This window comes from Protobothrops mucrosquamatus, unplaced genomic scaffold, assembly GCF_001527695.2.
Source record: "Protobothrops mucrosquamatus isolate PMUCROS unplaced genomic scaffold, P.Mucros_1.0 scaffold1247, whole genome shotgun sequence".
Taxonomy (NCBI): Eukaryota; Metazoa; Chordata; class Lepidosauria; order Squamata; family Viperidae; genus Protobothrops; species Protobothrops mucrosquamatus.
The window spans coordinates 116,561-130,761 of record NW_015387454.1 but is presented as its reverse complement, the minus strand read 5'-3'; the positions used below and the strand labels follow the sequence as shown (position 1 = coordinate 130,761).

The 14,201-nt window shown below is 36.8% G+C and overlaps 1 protein-coding gene across 1 annotated transcript in view; it reads left to right on the top strand.

Annotated features, from left to right (window-relative positions):
* LDLRAD3 (low density lipoprotein receptor class A domain containing 3) overlaps positions 1-13,575 on the top strand; it is a 98,032-nt gene extending 84,457 nt beyond the window's left edge. Inside the window, exons 5-6 of the mRNA XM_015821086.2 lie at positions 10,592-10,937; positions 13,308-13,575. Of these exons, the coding sequence (XP_015676572.1) occupies positions 10,592-10,937; positions 13,308-13,560 (599 nt within the window). The 3' untranslated portion in view covers positions 13,561-13,575. The remainder of the gene's footprint in view (positions 1-10,591; positions 10,938-13,307) is intronic.
* The last annotated feature ends 626 nt before the right edge of the window (positions 13,576-14,201 follow it).

Here is a 14,201-nt window from a genome sequence, read left to right as displayed (position 1 = left end):
GTTCGTTCCATAGGGTGGGAGCTCCCACCGAGAAGGCCCTCTCCCTGGGGGTCGCCAGCCGGCACTGTCTGGCTGACGGCACCCTGAGGAGACCCACTCTGTGGGAGCGTACCGGCCGATGGGAGGTAATCTGAGGCAGAAGGCGGTCTCGGAGATATCCAGGTCCGATGCCATGGAGCGCTTTGAAGATGATAATCAAAACCTTGAAGCGCACCCGGAAAGCCACCGGCAGCCAGTGCAGCTCGCGCAGTAACGGCGTTACATGGGAGCGACGAGTCCCTCCCAACACCGCCCGCGCGGCTGCATTCTGGACTAACTGGAGCCTCCGAGTGCTCCTCAAGGGGAGCCCCATGTAGAGAGCATTGCAGTAGTCTTCTGATACACTATGTGTATCAGAAGTCAGGCCCAATAGGAGACCATCACATTAGATTATTGGAGAGAATGTTGTGTTGTACTCAGGAATGTTTGAAGGCCATGCATCAAAAAAAAGGAAGTTCAAAAGAAAATGGCAAACATTTCAAACATTTAATGTAATCCTCATAATAAATGATTCATGGGGACCTTTGGTATACGCAGTATATGCCAAATATTTAGTAACAGAGATATTTATTTGGAATAATTATTCCCAAATATATCAAAGATCTGTGCAATACACAAACCCACTTATTTTACTTATTTCCAAAGAAAAATAGTTTTATTGGAATCTGGTTTGTTCAAGAAATGAATATGGGAGTTTTTTGCCTGCTCAATTTTTTGTTTTGTTTTTTTAACAAAGATATGACACCCCAAAAGTTGCTTGTGAACCATCTCCCAGGGATCTTAACCTAGGGTTTGAGAATTGGTAGCTTAAATTGTTGTATGAATCACTCACTGTGATTAAACATGGGTAATGGCTTAGTGTGTTTGCTTAAGACCAATCTCTGGGATCCCAACCTCTGAATTCAGCTTGCAAGAGCCATAGATTTTACTGGTCTGTTGCATGTGTGTGAATTATTTCCCTTAAGATCTCCCACACAAAACGGACTGTTTGTCTGAATCAAAAATCCACCTGACTCAACACATTGCCTTCATGATGACAAGTAAATTTTATGGCAAAAAGAAAAATAGAAATAATTTCCCTGCAAGGGGACAATCTTGAAGATATTTGCTTCAATCAAGTTTCCAGTGTCAGCAATGAAGAATAAAAATAAACTTCCTGCCAAGTGAAGCCATTTTTTTCATTCTGTAATTAAAACAATCTTTTGCTTGATTTATTCCTCTAAAAACCCACTGAAGTGAGACTGCATTTTCATGCAGCATGTATGTCAAATAGGGAACACAAAACTTGGATAGAGTCCCAGGTATTGTAATATCTTGATTTAGTGCCAGAGATGATTCACCGAAGCCATCTATAAAAGAATTCCAAGTTATCTTTACATATTATTTCTAAAGGCAAGTATTTTTATGCACCTATGATTTGCTTATAAAGTTTTAAAATTTATGGAATTGCAAATGGAGTCTAAGAAATTTAATGAACTTGGCACTGAGTTAAGCTGGTAAAAATAATTTATTTACTGTTTAAAACAAGGCATTTTGAGCTTGATCTGTAACAGAAGGCTCTTTTAATGGCTAATGATGCAGTACATTAAATTGTTGGTAATTTTTCTAATATTGTATTCATATATTTAAATAGCAAAATGATAATATATTAGAAAAAGGGGCTTTATTATCAGTGCATAATTAATCATACTTCAGCATATACAGAGTGAAAAGTTAATGGCATTTTTGCTCTGCTGCTGCAGACTTTCATAAAAATTCATACTGATACAGTAATGTTAGCAACATCTACAGCTTGCTGTACTTATTTGGGTATGCCAACAAAGAGGAGCTTGCATGATTCTGCTGCTAATCATTCCAGTAGCAACCATTATCAAGTTGGTGCCAAGAAATAAAAAATAAACGAAACCATTCTAATCAGAATGATAAGCCCAAGAAAGTTTGTCTAGATCAGGGGTCTTCAAACTTGGTCCTTTTATGACTTGTGGACTTCAACTCCCAGAATTCCTCAGCCAGCGTGCCTGGCTGAGGAATTCTGGGAGCTGAAGTCCAAAAGTCTTAAAGTTGTCAAGGTTGCAGACCCCTGGTCTAGGTAATGCTATCTTTTGGCAAGGTTCAAGTAATTGGTTTGCCAATAGAAACAGAGATTGTTTTCAATAGTTAAGAACATTGGTACTACCTAGAACTCTGAATTTTGCCATTGTCTTAGAAGTCTTATCTAGCAAGGTAGTATCAGAAGGAGTTATTATTTTTTCCTTCAGTTTGATAATTGCTAAATACATCTGAGATTCATAAGCAGGCAGGACAGCAATTTGCATTACCTGACTAATCCAGTGATTTGTTTGGAATAATAGAAGCTTTACTACACAGATGGAGGCCGAGTGAATTAAGAGGTTTTTTTCATTAATTTCCTTTTAAAGTGGACTAAGATGTCTACCTGTTAAGCTTTTCCTGTTAAGCAGTGACTCAGTAAATGGTGAAGATGTTCCTTATCATGGTCTCTCACCAGAAGTTTTCCATTGTTAGAACTGGACAGTCATATTATGCCTGTTTTTATCCAAACCTACCTTGATTTTAAAATAATTTGAGAAGAAAATAAATTAAACTGGCATTGTTTTATTTATTTAATTTTATTTATCTGTCTTTGTAACTCGGCTTTATAATAAATATTTTCAGCAATGTCTATGGACATTCTCAGTCATCCAGGTCATGGTTGTCCCAAAGGTGCTTTTTCAGAAGGCAACTGGACTTTGCTTTTCCTTGAAGACGTTTTGATTCTCATGCAGGAAGCATTTTCAAAACAGAAATGAAGAAGCTTCTTGGATGAGAGGAGAAACGTCTTCAAGGAAAAACAAAGTCCAGTTGCCTTTTGAAAAAGCACCTTTGGAACTATTTTCAGGAATCTTTATAAGAGATAGTGCCTAAATATATTTGACTTTATATCAGCTGCCATGTTTTCATATAAGCTGAAGATACTGAACAGTTCTTTCTTAATTATTATGTGTCTGCTTTGGCTTCAACATCAGATTGATAGCAATGAATTGTACAATGCACATAAGAAATTTTCTCTAACCTTATGCTAATTGCCAGAAAAAAAGTTACCCAACTTAATAAACAACAGTGACAGTTCCCTAAGCCCCGTGGGGGCATTCTGGGGAAGCAAGAGTCCTTAAGCAATGTCCTCTGCCCTTCTATCGATAAAACAGATGAGGAGAATATTCAACCTGTAAATATGGTCTTTCAAAGGAGTGAAGTTTCATTCTCATCTGCAAATTTATTTCACAGTTGCTGTTCCATTGTTGAATCACTTCCAGTTCTGATATCATTTCATTAGATTTGCCTGTCAGCAACCGGTTCTTTGGATTCATGTAAGTTCCTGAGGGATAGTCTCTAGCCACTTAGTCTTCCATCAACCTCTCTTTTGATACCCTCCCACCCATTTTTACAATCAAGAAATTTCTTACATACATAATATGCTCTTACAAAGTCATATCCTATTATGACTTACAAATTCATACATCATAGTACATCTGAGATGGTTGATACTACTTTCCGCTAAATTCCAATTTCTATTCATTCTCATTTCTCATATTTTTCATATATATTAAATAAACTAGGTGATAGTACACAACTTTGGAACATAATTTGCTGTTTTGAACTATTTTGTTGTTCTGTATTCCATTCTAATTGTTATTAATGAGATGGACTAGTATTCTGGGTTTTTAAAGGCTATCCATAATTTGTTGTGGTCAAAAAGATCTTTAGTATAATCAATAAAGCATATAGATTTTCAAGGTGCCTCTTGTGTCTTTTCTGTTAATCCATCAGCTACTAGTAATGTGACTTTGGACCCTTTGCCTCTCTTGAATCCAACTTGTAGACCTGGCAATTGTCATTCCAAGTATTTTAAAGTTGTTAGTAAAATCTTAAACATTTTCTTACTAGATTGTGCAATTGTTCAGTAGTTCAAGCATTCTTTAGAACTGCCCTTTTTGGTATCAGAATATCAACTGCTCTTTTCTGGTTCTTTGGCCATTTCTATTTTTCCATACTTGCTTAAAGACAGCAAATAACACTTTACATACATACTTTCTCAAGATTTTAAAAAGTCTGGCTGGTATTTTATTAACTTTTGCAGCTTTGTTATTAGCAATATTTTTCAGGCCCATTTAACTTCACTTTCCAGAATGTCTGTCCTTAGTTCAGTGATCATATCTTCTTACTCATACTTGATTTAGGAATCCATTTCTATATGCTCTCACCAATTCTTCTTATTAACTCTTTTGTCTAGTAGATCTTGCCTTCTTTGTATTTTAGGGTGCATTCTAACCACTGATCCACCGCGGCTCCTAGATGTTGTACTAGCAGATTTTTTTCAGAATAGTGCTTAAAAGATACACAATTTTCTGTGATTATGCTAATTTTAGAGTGGATTAAAATACACTTTACGCTCTACATCTAATTCACGCTTAAGATAGCATATTTTTTCCATGTGCATCTTGACTTATTAAACCTGTGGACAATAACTGAAACTTATAAGCATTCTGCCTTTCCTCCAGTGTAAGCCAATAGCGTCTGTACTAATATAGTATCTTTCTGTTGTTTGAACTGCTTTTTCTGGATAATGCCAGCAAAATATCCATGGACGTGAAGTGTTCTGATTTTAGGACAGAAGATTTCTAGGGCAGGCATAGACCTATTGCCATTTTGGCAAATATATATCTACAGGCTGCATTTGCTGAAGGGACAAGGGCTGGGGAATGGGGGCATATTCAGTAGATAGGAAATAATTAAACTTCCTGGTGCCTACTGAATCTTCCAGCATTCTCATGTTCTCTGCCAGGCTTCCTTGCTCGAGGATATATGGATTAAATAATTGAGGGCATAAATATTTATGATAAATGAGCATTGGGCAAGATTAACTCTTCCCCATCCTCCACCCATTTAATTTCTTGCACAGAAGTTTTTTTCAATGTCATCTGTTGCACAGCATTAGTTTTGCATGTTAGGCAAATGTTGCTAGTCCCTGTGTACATTTTTAAGGGCTACCTTTACAAATGACATCGTTATTATCTGGAGAATACCAATATGCAAATTCATCAGTGTTCAGGGGCTTTCTTGCAGAGTGACAGCAAGAAAGCCCCTGAACACTGATGAATTTGCATATTGGTATTCTCCAGGTAATAACGATGTCATTTGTAAAGCTATTACAGCCATCTGTGCACCTCAGTAGAGAATTATATGGACCTGAGAAAACTAATTATAATTTCTCAATTAATCATGGCATTTTCTAGATTATCTCTACTAAAGAAGTATTCATGCAGAGTGTGGACTAAAATCAGCATCTAGCCACCGATGTACAAATCATGGTTGTCATGACAGGGAGGAGCAAATGACAAGTGTATCTTGTCTTTGCACAAATAGATGACTTACATACTTGTGTCAGGCATTATAATACAATGAAATAATTGGGTCATTTTTCTATGTGGTCAGTTTGATCTTATCATGACCCGATATGGATGCTGCAGCATAAAAGCCAGGATTAACTCCTTTTGAAGTGTAACTTTAGAGAGTTAAAATAGTTGCATAGCGTGTCTGATGATACTGCTGCCTTGACTTAGCTGCCTCATGATATATATTTTATATTGATCAATCAGTTAAGTCGGGGGCAAGCAGTCGGCAGACTTTGGAATATGACAGACTCTTAACTTAATTTCAAAGATCTTCTATGAATGATCATGTCAGACCTCTGATCCAATTTTTCCATTGATTTTCTGGCATCTTTTGCTTGGAAAATAGGCAAAAGTGAGTCAAAGAAGAAAGAAAGAAAATGAATTTCAGACATTTTGGGCTCTGATTCTACTCTCTACAGCAGGGGTCCCCAACCTTGGCCACTTTATAACTTGTGGACTTCAACATGGCTGGCTGAGGAATTCTGGGAGTTGAAGTCCACAAGTCCTAAAGTGGCCACGGTTGGGGACCTCTGCTCTACAGGTAGTCCTCGACTTACAACCATTTGCTTAGGGACCGTTCAAAGTTACAGCAGCACTGAAAAACAGTGATTTATGATTGTTTTTCACTGTTACAACCATTGCAGTATCGCAATCAAAATTGGATGCTTGGCAACTAGTTCATATTTAAGATGGTTACAGTGTCCCCGGGGTCATGTGATCCCCTTTTGCGACCTTCTGACTAGCAAAGTCAATAAGGAAGTCAGATTTACTTAAGAATCATGTTATTAACTTAACAACTGCAGTGATTCACTTAACAGCCGTGCCAAGTAAGGTCATAAAATGGGACAAAACTCACTTAACAATTCTCTCACTTAGCAACAGAAATTGTGGGCTCAATTGTAGTCGTAAGTCAAAGAGTATCTGTAAATACTTTATCACAACCCATTATTGGTATATAGCCCTCAATGATTGTCCTGAAGGGCATGCAGTCCCTGAAAAGAAATAAGAGGTTATCTGATTTAAACATATCAAAGTATTTTATGCAAAGTGGCCAACGGATCAGAAGCTTGCAGAGCTCATAAAATTAATTTTAAAGCAGCAGCTTAATGTTAATGGGATCTTGGGTTATTGTCTCAAGTTGCTGATCCTCTCCCCCACCCACCCTTTTTTTTGGCACTGAAACTGGGACAGAAGAAGCGCTCAAGATAATTATACAGTGTTGTGAGAAATAAAAAGGAGAGAAGGTGAGAGGTGAAGTTCTGGGCCTTTATTTGATGAGTAAGTATGTAATCATCCTGCAGTGCTAAGCAATTGCAAAAATGAGCTATACGACAATTCACTTCGCTCTTGTGAATTAGACTCCGTAACTAGGAAACATTGTACATGGTAAAAAATAAAGCTGCTTCTAAACATATTAATTTTATAGTATCCTGCCTCAAATATAGAACAAAGGCCCAGATGATGTCTTCGAGGTATAAACCGTTGCTTGTTTTTCCATATATTTTTTTTCATCAGTAGCCATTAATAATTGAGGAGAACTCATGTTAAGATTCTTATATTGACTGACAATGATTTCAGCCTACTACACTGCTAAGCATAAAGCGGTGGATTGTTGGTTCATTTCTCTGGATATTGCTGGCTTCTGGAATCTGCTTTTATGTTAGGGTTTCACGAAACAGCAAAGAAGCCATAGGGGAATTTGAACTTTTCAGGTATTGGATCATATTTTAATCAGCAATCTTAGCTATTTGGTTTACATCATTTTCTGCAACCAGCTAAGGATGTTTATATTGTATATCCTCAAAGTGCTTCTCTCCTTTGGAGTTAGCTACTTGTTATGAGGAGTGACAAATGTAAGAGTGGAAAACTTTCTAAAGAACTTTCACAGTTCTACTGTGCACTAGCTTAACCGGAGAGATGCTAAAAACTTTGTTCATTGGTAAATCCACAAAGCCATGCTCATTGAAAAACCTGCAGCCCAAAGATCTTCCCATCACCTAGAATTCGTAATAAATCTGTATGGATGACTGGTGTCCTATTTGAGGAGTGGATAAGAGATATTTATGGAGAAATGAAGAAGAAACTGTCCATTCTCCTTGTAGTAGACAATTGTCCTAGCCATCCCCAAGTGAATCATCTTACAAATATGAAACTAATTTTTTCCCTCCAAACACTACATCAAAAATTCAATCTCTCGACCAAGGCATAATCAAAACATTCAAAATGCATTACCGAGCCGTGGGTCACTGCTAAAACGCAAACCTATGGTCCATCTTCAGAAGCAGTTGTTCCCTAGGTTGACCATCTCTGTATGTTGTCCACTTTCCTTCTGTCCCTTGGGTGATAAATTTTCAGAGGTTTTACTGTATATTTGTTCCTAGATCTTTGCATTAATTTTAATAAAGTGTTCATGGTTAATAAACAATAGGTAGCACCCTTTAAAGTTTTCCGTTGCCAGCCTTCTGTTCAATTTTAATTATCTGCAGGCTGTTTTCCCATATTTTTATTCTTATTTGGTTTATATATTCAGTATTGTCGATAATCAGTTTAATAGGGAAACATATTTTCGATGTATTAAGCCATTAAAAAACAAACGAGAGGGGAGTGGCGTGTATTTGAGTTAATTCAACTTGCTCACCCATTAATATAAACTATTTGTTTTTTAATCTCCTCATCTCATATATCACAGTGGGTTGCTTCACTTTTATTATCAGGAAACTTAATGTTGTGGCCGTGACTGTAAAAGCATTTGCTAAAAATTGCCAGAAAAGAACTAAAAGTTATATTTTTCTTTTTTCTAAAATTACTTTTGGTATCAAAGGAAATTAGTGTAAGCCTTTAAATAAAAGCTACCTGAGGTGTAAAAATCTATATGACCATTAAATGGTGGCAAAGGGTATTTTGCAGCCCATATATGATAGCCCTATTTTAAATCCATCTGTTATAGTGTTATAAGTGCCACTATCAGGTAAAAGCAGCTAGTAAGGAATAACTCACAGGTGACTCTCTTCTTTTTCTTCCTGAAAAGGGTTATACCCAAAAAGGAAAGCTGCATTTATTTTCTATGTGCACACCTTATTCCTAGGAAAGAAAACATCAAGTGGATTTCTTTAGTTTTCTAAGTTGTGAGAATCTAATTGTGTATAGATTGGTATTTGGACAGTATACATTCTTTTTTGCAGCTCTGATGTTCTTGATCACTTTCATTATGTCCATCAAAAAAAAAATCTGCTATATTGTGTATCATGTGCATCCCACGCTTTAAGGTTTAAGCTACATTTATAACTACTTTTCCCCCCTTTTTTATTTTCACAATGATCCAGTGCACTCAGGACTATCCGAGGGTCATCCAGTGTTCTTGCATGGCCAAGTAAGAATTTGAATATAGGCCTTAGTATATATAATTACTGCATTCAGTCTACTATTCGACTTGGCTTACACTTGTCTATCATGTATACTGCTTATCAAATCTTCATCTTGGTCATCATATGAGCCTCCAAGAAAAATTAATTTTATCAGTAGTGTTGGTAATGGTCTATCTAAGTAATTGTAGACTCTATTCCTAGTCTTATGCATTCAGCCATTGTAGATACTGTTCCTGTTTGTTAATTAAACTTTGTTAATTAAGTTGGTCCTTATTGTAAACATGATTGTAAGTCTCCTGTCCTCTCCTGTCCTCATTTTCAGATATAATGTGTTACTGAGATTATAGGCAGTAAACCCAATGGAGTTGCTGAGATGAATTGCACACAGAAGTGTTCTTTACTTAAAATCATTTTATATCAAAGGAGAATATTGAGATCAAGAGATGTTGGTTTCCTTCAGTGGCCTCAACCTGGTTATAGGAGGAAAGACATTTTTCAGGAATAATATTTTAAAACTATGGTTTAGCATGTCCTCAAGTATGGCAGAACAATTTATGACTATAATTGTGTCTTCCTCCTTTCTTTCTTAGCTGATAAGCCAAGTATTATCTAAATGGAGGTCTTTGGGTGTAATTAACATGGAGATGGGCAGTTAAGAAATATGAAATATAAATAAATAAATCAGTTTAAAATCTATAGTCTTCTCTGACTTGGATCTCTTTTATAAGTATCATAGAATAGGCAGCTTGCATTTTAATATGTAAGGTGTTGTAGTGTTGTAATGTGCAAACTGAGAAAGAAGATAGATTTTGATTTTAGGATATATGTTTGCTGTATCTCAGAATACTATTTTCGATTTTATGTTATCATGGGTGTCTCAATTTCTTATTATTACCTGTTGTCAACTTCCATGATCTATACTATGCAAGCTGTTGCTTATCAGCATATTAAAAGGGGTTTAATAAAAGAAATTGGTAGAGTGGTATACTTACAGCCTCAATACGCTATAGTGGGAAAAATAGTAAATTTAATTTTTCATAATTGTTTTCTTCCTCAGGCTCTTGGTTTTTCTAAAAATAACAACCTGCCATTTTTTAAATAACTTGAGGTAGTTTTCAGGTCTTATTTTGTTTTTACAATGCAGCATATTATTTCTTCTGGGGAAAGTAATAACAGCTTGGTACTGCATAATCAGAACCAATATATAATGCAGAAATATGAATAGTTGTGCATTTGATTGCCTATACTTCATTGTGAAGAGTCACTTCCAGGCAACTCAATTCAGAAATTATACAATAGGCAGGTGATAGGTAAATGGGCTTGTGATTTCTGTAAATCAACAATGGAGTGAGATGCCTGAGATTTGAATTCTTGCCTAAATCTTAGACCCTGGAAACAGGTGTGACTTTCTAAATTCAACTGCTTATTGAAAGCTAAAGCACAAACATTGAAAAGAAAGCTTATCTTTGTATTGAGCTTTCTTTTCCTCCATAGTCAGTAAAAGAGTGTCAGTTCCAAACAGAAACTTACAAAGCAGGCGGGAGGAAATATGCAATTGAAGTTAGTCGATACTTATTTTGTTTTTGAGCAGCCAGTTTTCCACACTTTCTAAAGAAAGAACAAACCTTGATGAAAAGCCTAGCAAGCGGTGTTAAATTAACAGAGAAGACATACATCAAAAAGTGCAGCATCTTATTCGCAGAGATTAATTGTATCTTTCTCTTCTCTCACTGGCAGAAGCTGACAGCAATCAGAATTACGTGACAACAGAGCCTCAGCTGATCTTCTATCCCAGCGTTACCTATGCAGTCATTGGCAGCTCTGCTATTTTTGTGTTGGTAGTGGCGCTCCTTGCCCTAATTTTGCACCATCAGCGAAAACGCAACAACCTCATGACACTTCCCGTTCATCGACTGCAGCATCCTGTCCTCCTGTCTCGTCTCGTCGTCCTTGATCATCCACATCAGTGCAATGTCACCTATAATGTTAACAATGGAGTCCAGTATATGACCACCCAGGGCTATCATAGACCGCCAGATTTGGATTCACCACCATCTTATTCAGAAGCTGTGCTAGATCAGAGGTACATGCAGCAGTGGAGCTTCACCTGTGTTTTAAACCATTTGTCCTGTGTTTTTGTATACCTGATGCTTTTCTATCATGATAGCTTCCCTTAACAACTTCACCACCCTTGCTTCATTAGCATTGATTTTACTAGGTTGATGCCTCATAAACTGCTTCAATATTTAGACCCAAATTTCCTCCCTGGCTATTTACTGTCGTTAAGGCAAGTCACAATTGCTACAGTTTGAACTTCGCCACTCAGCATAATTTCCTCCTCAGTACAGGAATCCACTTTAAAGTTCTGCTGACAGAAATCTGTCTATTTTTCAATTTCAAAAATGATTCTTTCACAATTGAAGTATGTCATGGAAATATATGTGGAGTTCATTTTTTGGTCATACGTACCAATTTAGCTCATCAGAATGAATTGGAGTTTATTCAGTGGAGAGGCCATTTTCAGTTAACCTCCCCTTTTGTACCCTACTCAAGATGCATTTGATGCCATTTTCATCTCACGAAAAGATTACTTTTCACTTGTGTTTGCTGTTTTCTTTAAAAAAAAAACTGAGGCAGGTATGTACAATATTTCCAGGATAGTGAGGAACAGAGCCTGAAAAAATACACACACACTCCTGTTTTCAAACTTTACCTTCCAATGTGGGCAATTCTGCACTTCATTGGTATTGCCTGGGAGCTGTTTAATCACTATAAATAATTTAAAGCAAATGATTTTTTTAAAAAGATTGTCTTTGAGTAAACGGACAACAAGTTGCACTTCAGCATTAATAGCATCACTTGATGCGTGTGAGATTCTTACAAACTGATCACAATTTGCACTAAAGAGACAATCAGTTGTGTTTCTTAGTAACAATATATTGGGAATATATTTGAGAGGAAGATCTGGATCCATTGAGAAAAATTAAAAATCAATTTATAGTATCTCTGACCCCCCCAAAAGGGGGGGGGAGTAATGCAAAACCATGGCCACTAATAGTTTATCATTAAGTGGTGCATATATGCATTCTACAGAATTTAATTTAATTCCCCACGCTTTTAAGATGTAGCTCTTGAAAATCAATGAGAAGTCCCTTTCAACAACAGATACCAATTCAATATATTTATCTGCAGTCAATTGTAGGGATTTTTTTGTTTTGTTTTTAACAAATGAAGCCAGTCCATTAATTTCTTGGCTTTGCTGCTAAGATTCTTATTGATTTCGGTGGTGATAATGGGGATGGGTGGCTGCAGCTTGTGTAATGTTGATCAACTTCTAGTATGTCTTCAATTTGGTCCTGCAGGCCAATTTGGTCCTGTATCATTGCAACCCTGAAAGAACAATCGGCATTGTAGTGAATAAAATGTTTTCTATTCTCATGCCTTCTGTTGTAAAAAATACAAATCACTTTTATGTTTTTATATGAGGAGAAGCCATTCTAAGCATATTTTGTGAGACACAATACTTTTAAACAGAATTGCTCCTTATTCTTTCCAGTGCAAAGTAAGGTCAGCTTAACCTACAGTAATACATAACTATAAACCATTGTATCCCAAAGATGCTTTTTCACAAGGCAACTGGACTTTATTGTCTTCAAAGAAAAACAAGAAAGTCCAGTAGCCTCGTGAAAAAGCATCTTTGAGATAACTATGACCTGGATGACTGAGAATCTCCACAGACATATAAACAATCGTAATATGTTTGTGAGATGCCAGATTATATCTTCAGAAGCCTAAGTCTTGGTGGATTCCTGAGGCTTAGCTTTGTCCACCATCACTATGTGCAATTTTCCTGACCTGACAGCGGTACTTGGCCTTGGAGTAGTATACCAGGGACTGCAATCATAAAATAAAATTCCTAAAATTTAACCTACTCATTATTTTTCTCTTCCAGTAACATCAAAAATTGCAGTTTAATATTACTGAGGCCAAGCAGTACTGGGTTTAGGCTGAATGGATGTTTCTGGCTTCTGATCAAAAGTTATTTGTCGAAAGTCAACCCATCAAGTCCATTCTATTGTGACTTGGCCATTCAAGTAATAAACATTTTGTATGCATTCTTATTGTAATATGGTAATTTGAACCGGGCAATTTTCCAAGGATCAATAAATAGAAGCCACTCCCCTGATTAGTTGAAAGCTGCAAGTAATGTCACTGGAAAACACTGAGATTTATCCCCTGGATTTCCAAAGGTTTGAAGCATCTGAGGGATAAAATAATCCCATTTTCATTCTTAAATTCTTCCAGAATGGCCGTCTGGATGTCACAAATGAGATAGTGGGCAACATAAGTGTTATGAGTGGTCCATCTGTGTCTTTATAACTTGGTGAAGCAAAATTCAGATGCTGTTTATTTCATACATCTGGTAACTTGACATCTAATTTATCCTTTGCAGCAGACCCCCATGGTTTGATCTTCCTCCGCCTCCATATTCCTCAGAAACAGGATCCCGGAATCACTTAGATCTTCCTCCATATCGTTCTCGAACTGGAAGTGTGGCAAGCACAGATGCTTCAGAGGCAAGAGGTCCAGAGATTTTGGACAGCAGTCCATCAAGAAACCTTTTTACTAGTATGGAGTGTCACAGTACGCTGCGTGAAATTACAGCTGAGCAAAGTGACTCTCTGAGCAACTCAATTTCTGTCTGAACACTGTAAACAATTATTTATGCACATTTTTATGGATGTCTGCTTGAACTTCTACTGAAATTAAGAAGTCCCAAATTGTTTGGCCTTTTTCGACTTGATGATCGCAAGTGTTTTTGTGAAAGGAACAAGAGCTATGTGGATTGCCATTAAACAACTTCCTTCAATCATTTCAAGGGAGAATGAGCAAGAAGAGATGCCAGTGGCCTCAGTCGTGCTAGATTTAACTACTGAATTATGAAGGTTGAAGCAATTGAGAACAACAGTTCATTTTCACTTCTTCTCTGTCATAATATGCTGTTAAAGCCGATCAGGTATTTACTGCAATTCATGTACTGAAATCAAACCTATATACATACACATGTGCCTCAAGACATGCCTGTGTTTCAAATGATCTTTATTGCTTTAAAAAAACCTCTTATTTATGATTGTAAGAATGTATATAAAAATAATAGTAAATGAGTCTTGCATTATGCAAGTATTGAACTGTATTGCTGATGGCATCTGGAAGTCCACTTCTCTCAATAGAAAAATAAAATCCTGAAGGGTCATGGGAAATATCATCTGTACAGTTTAACCCAGGGGTAGGCAACCTTGGCTCTTTTATGACTCGTGGACTTCAACTCCCAGAATTCCTGAGCCAG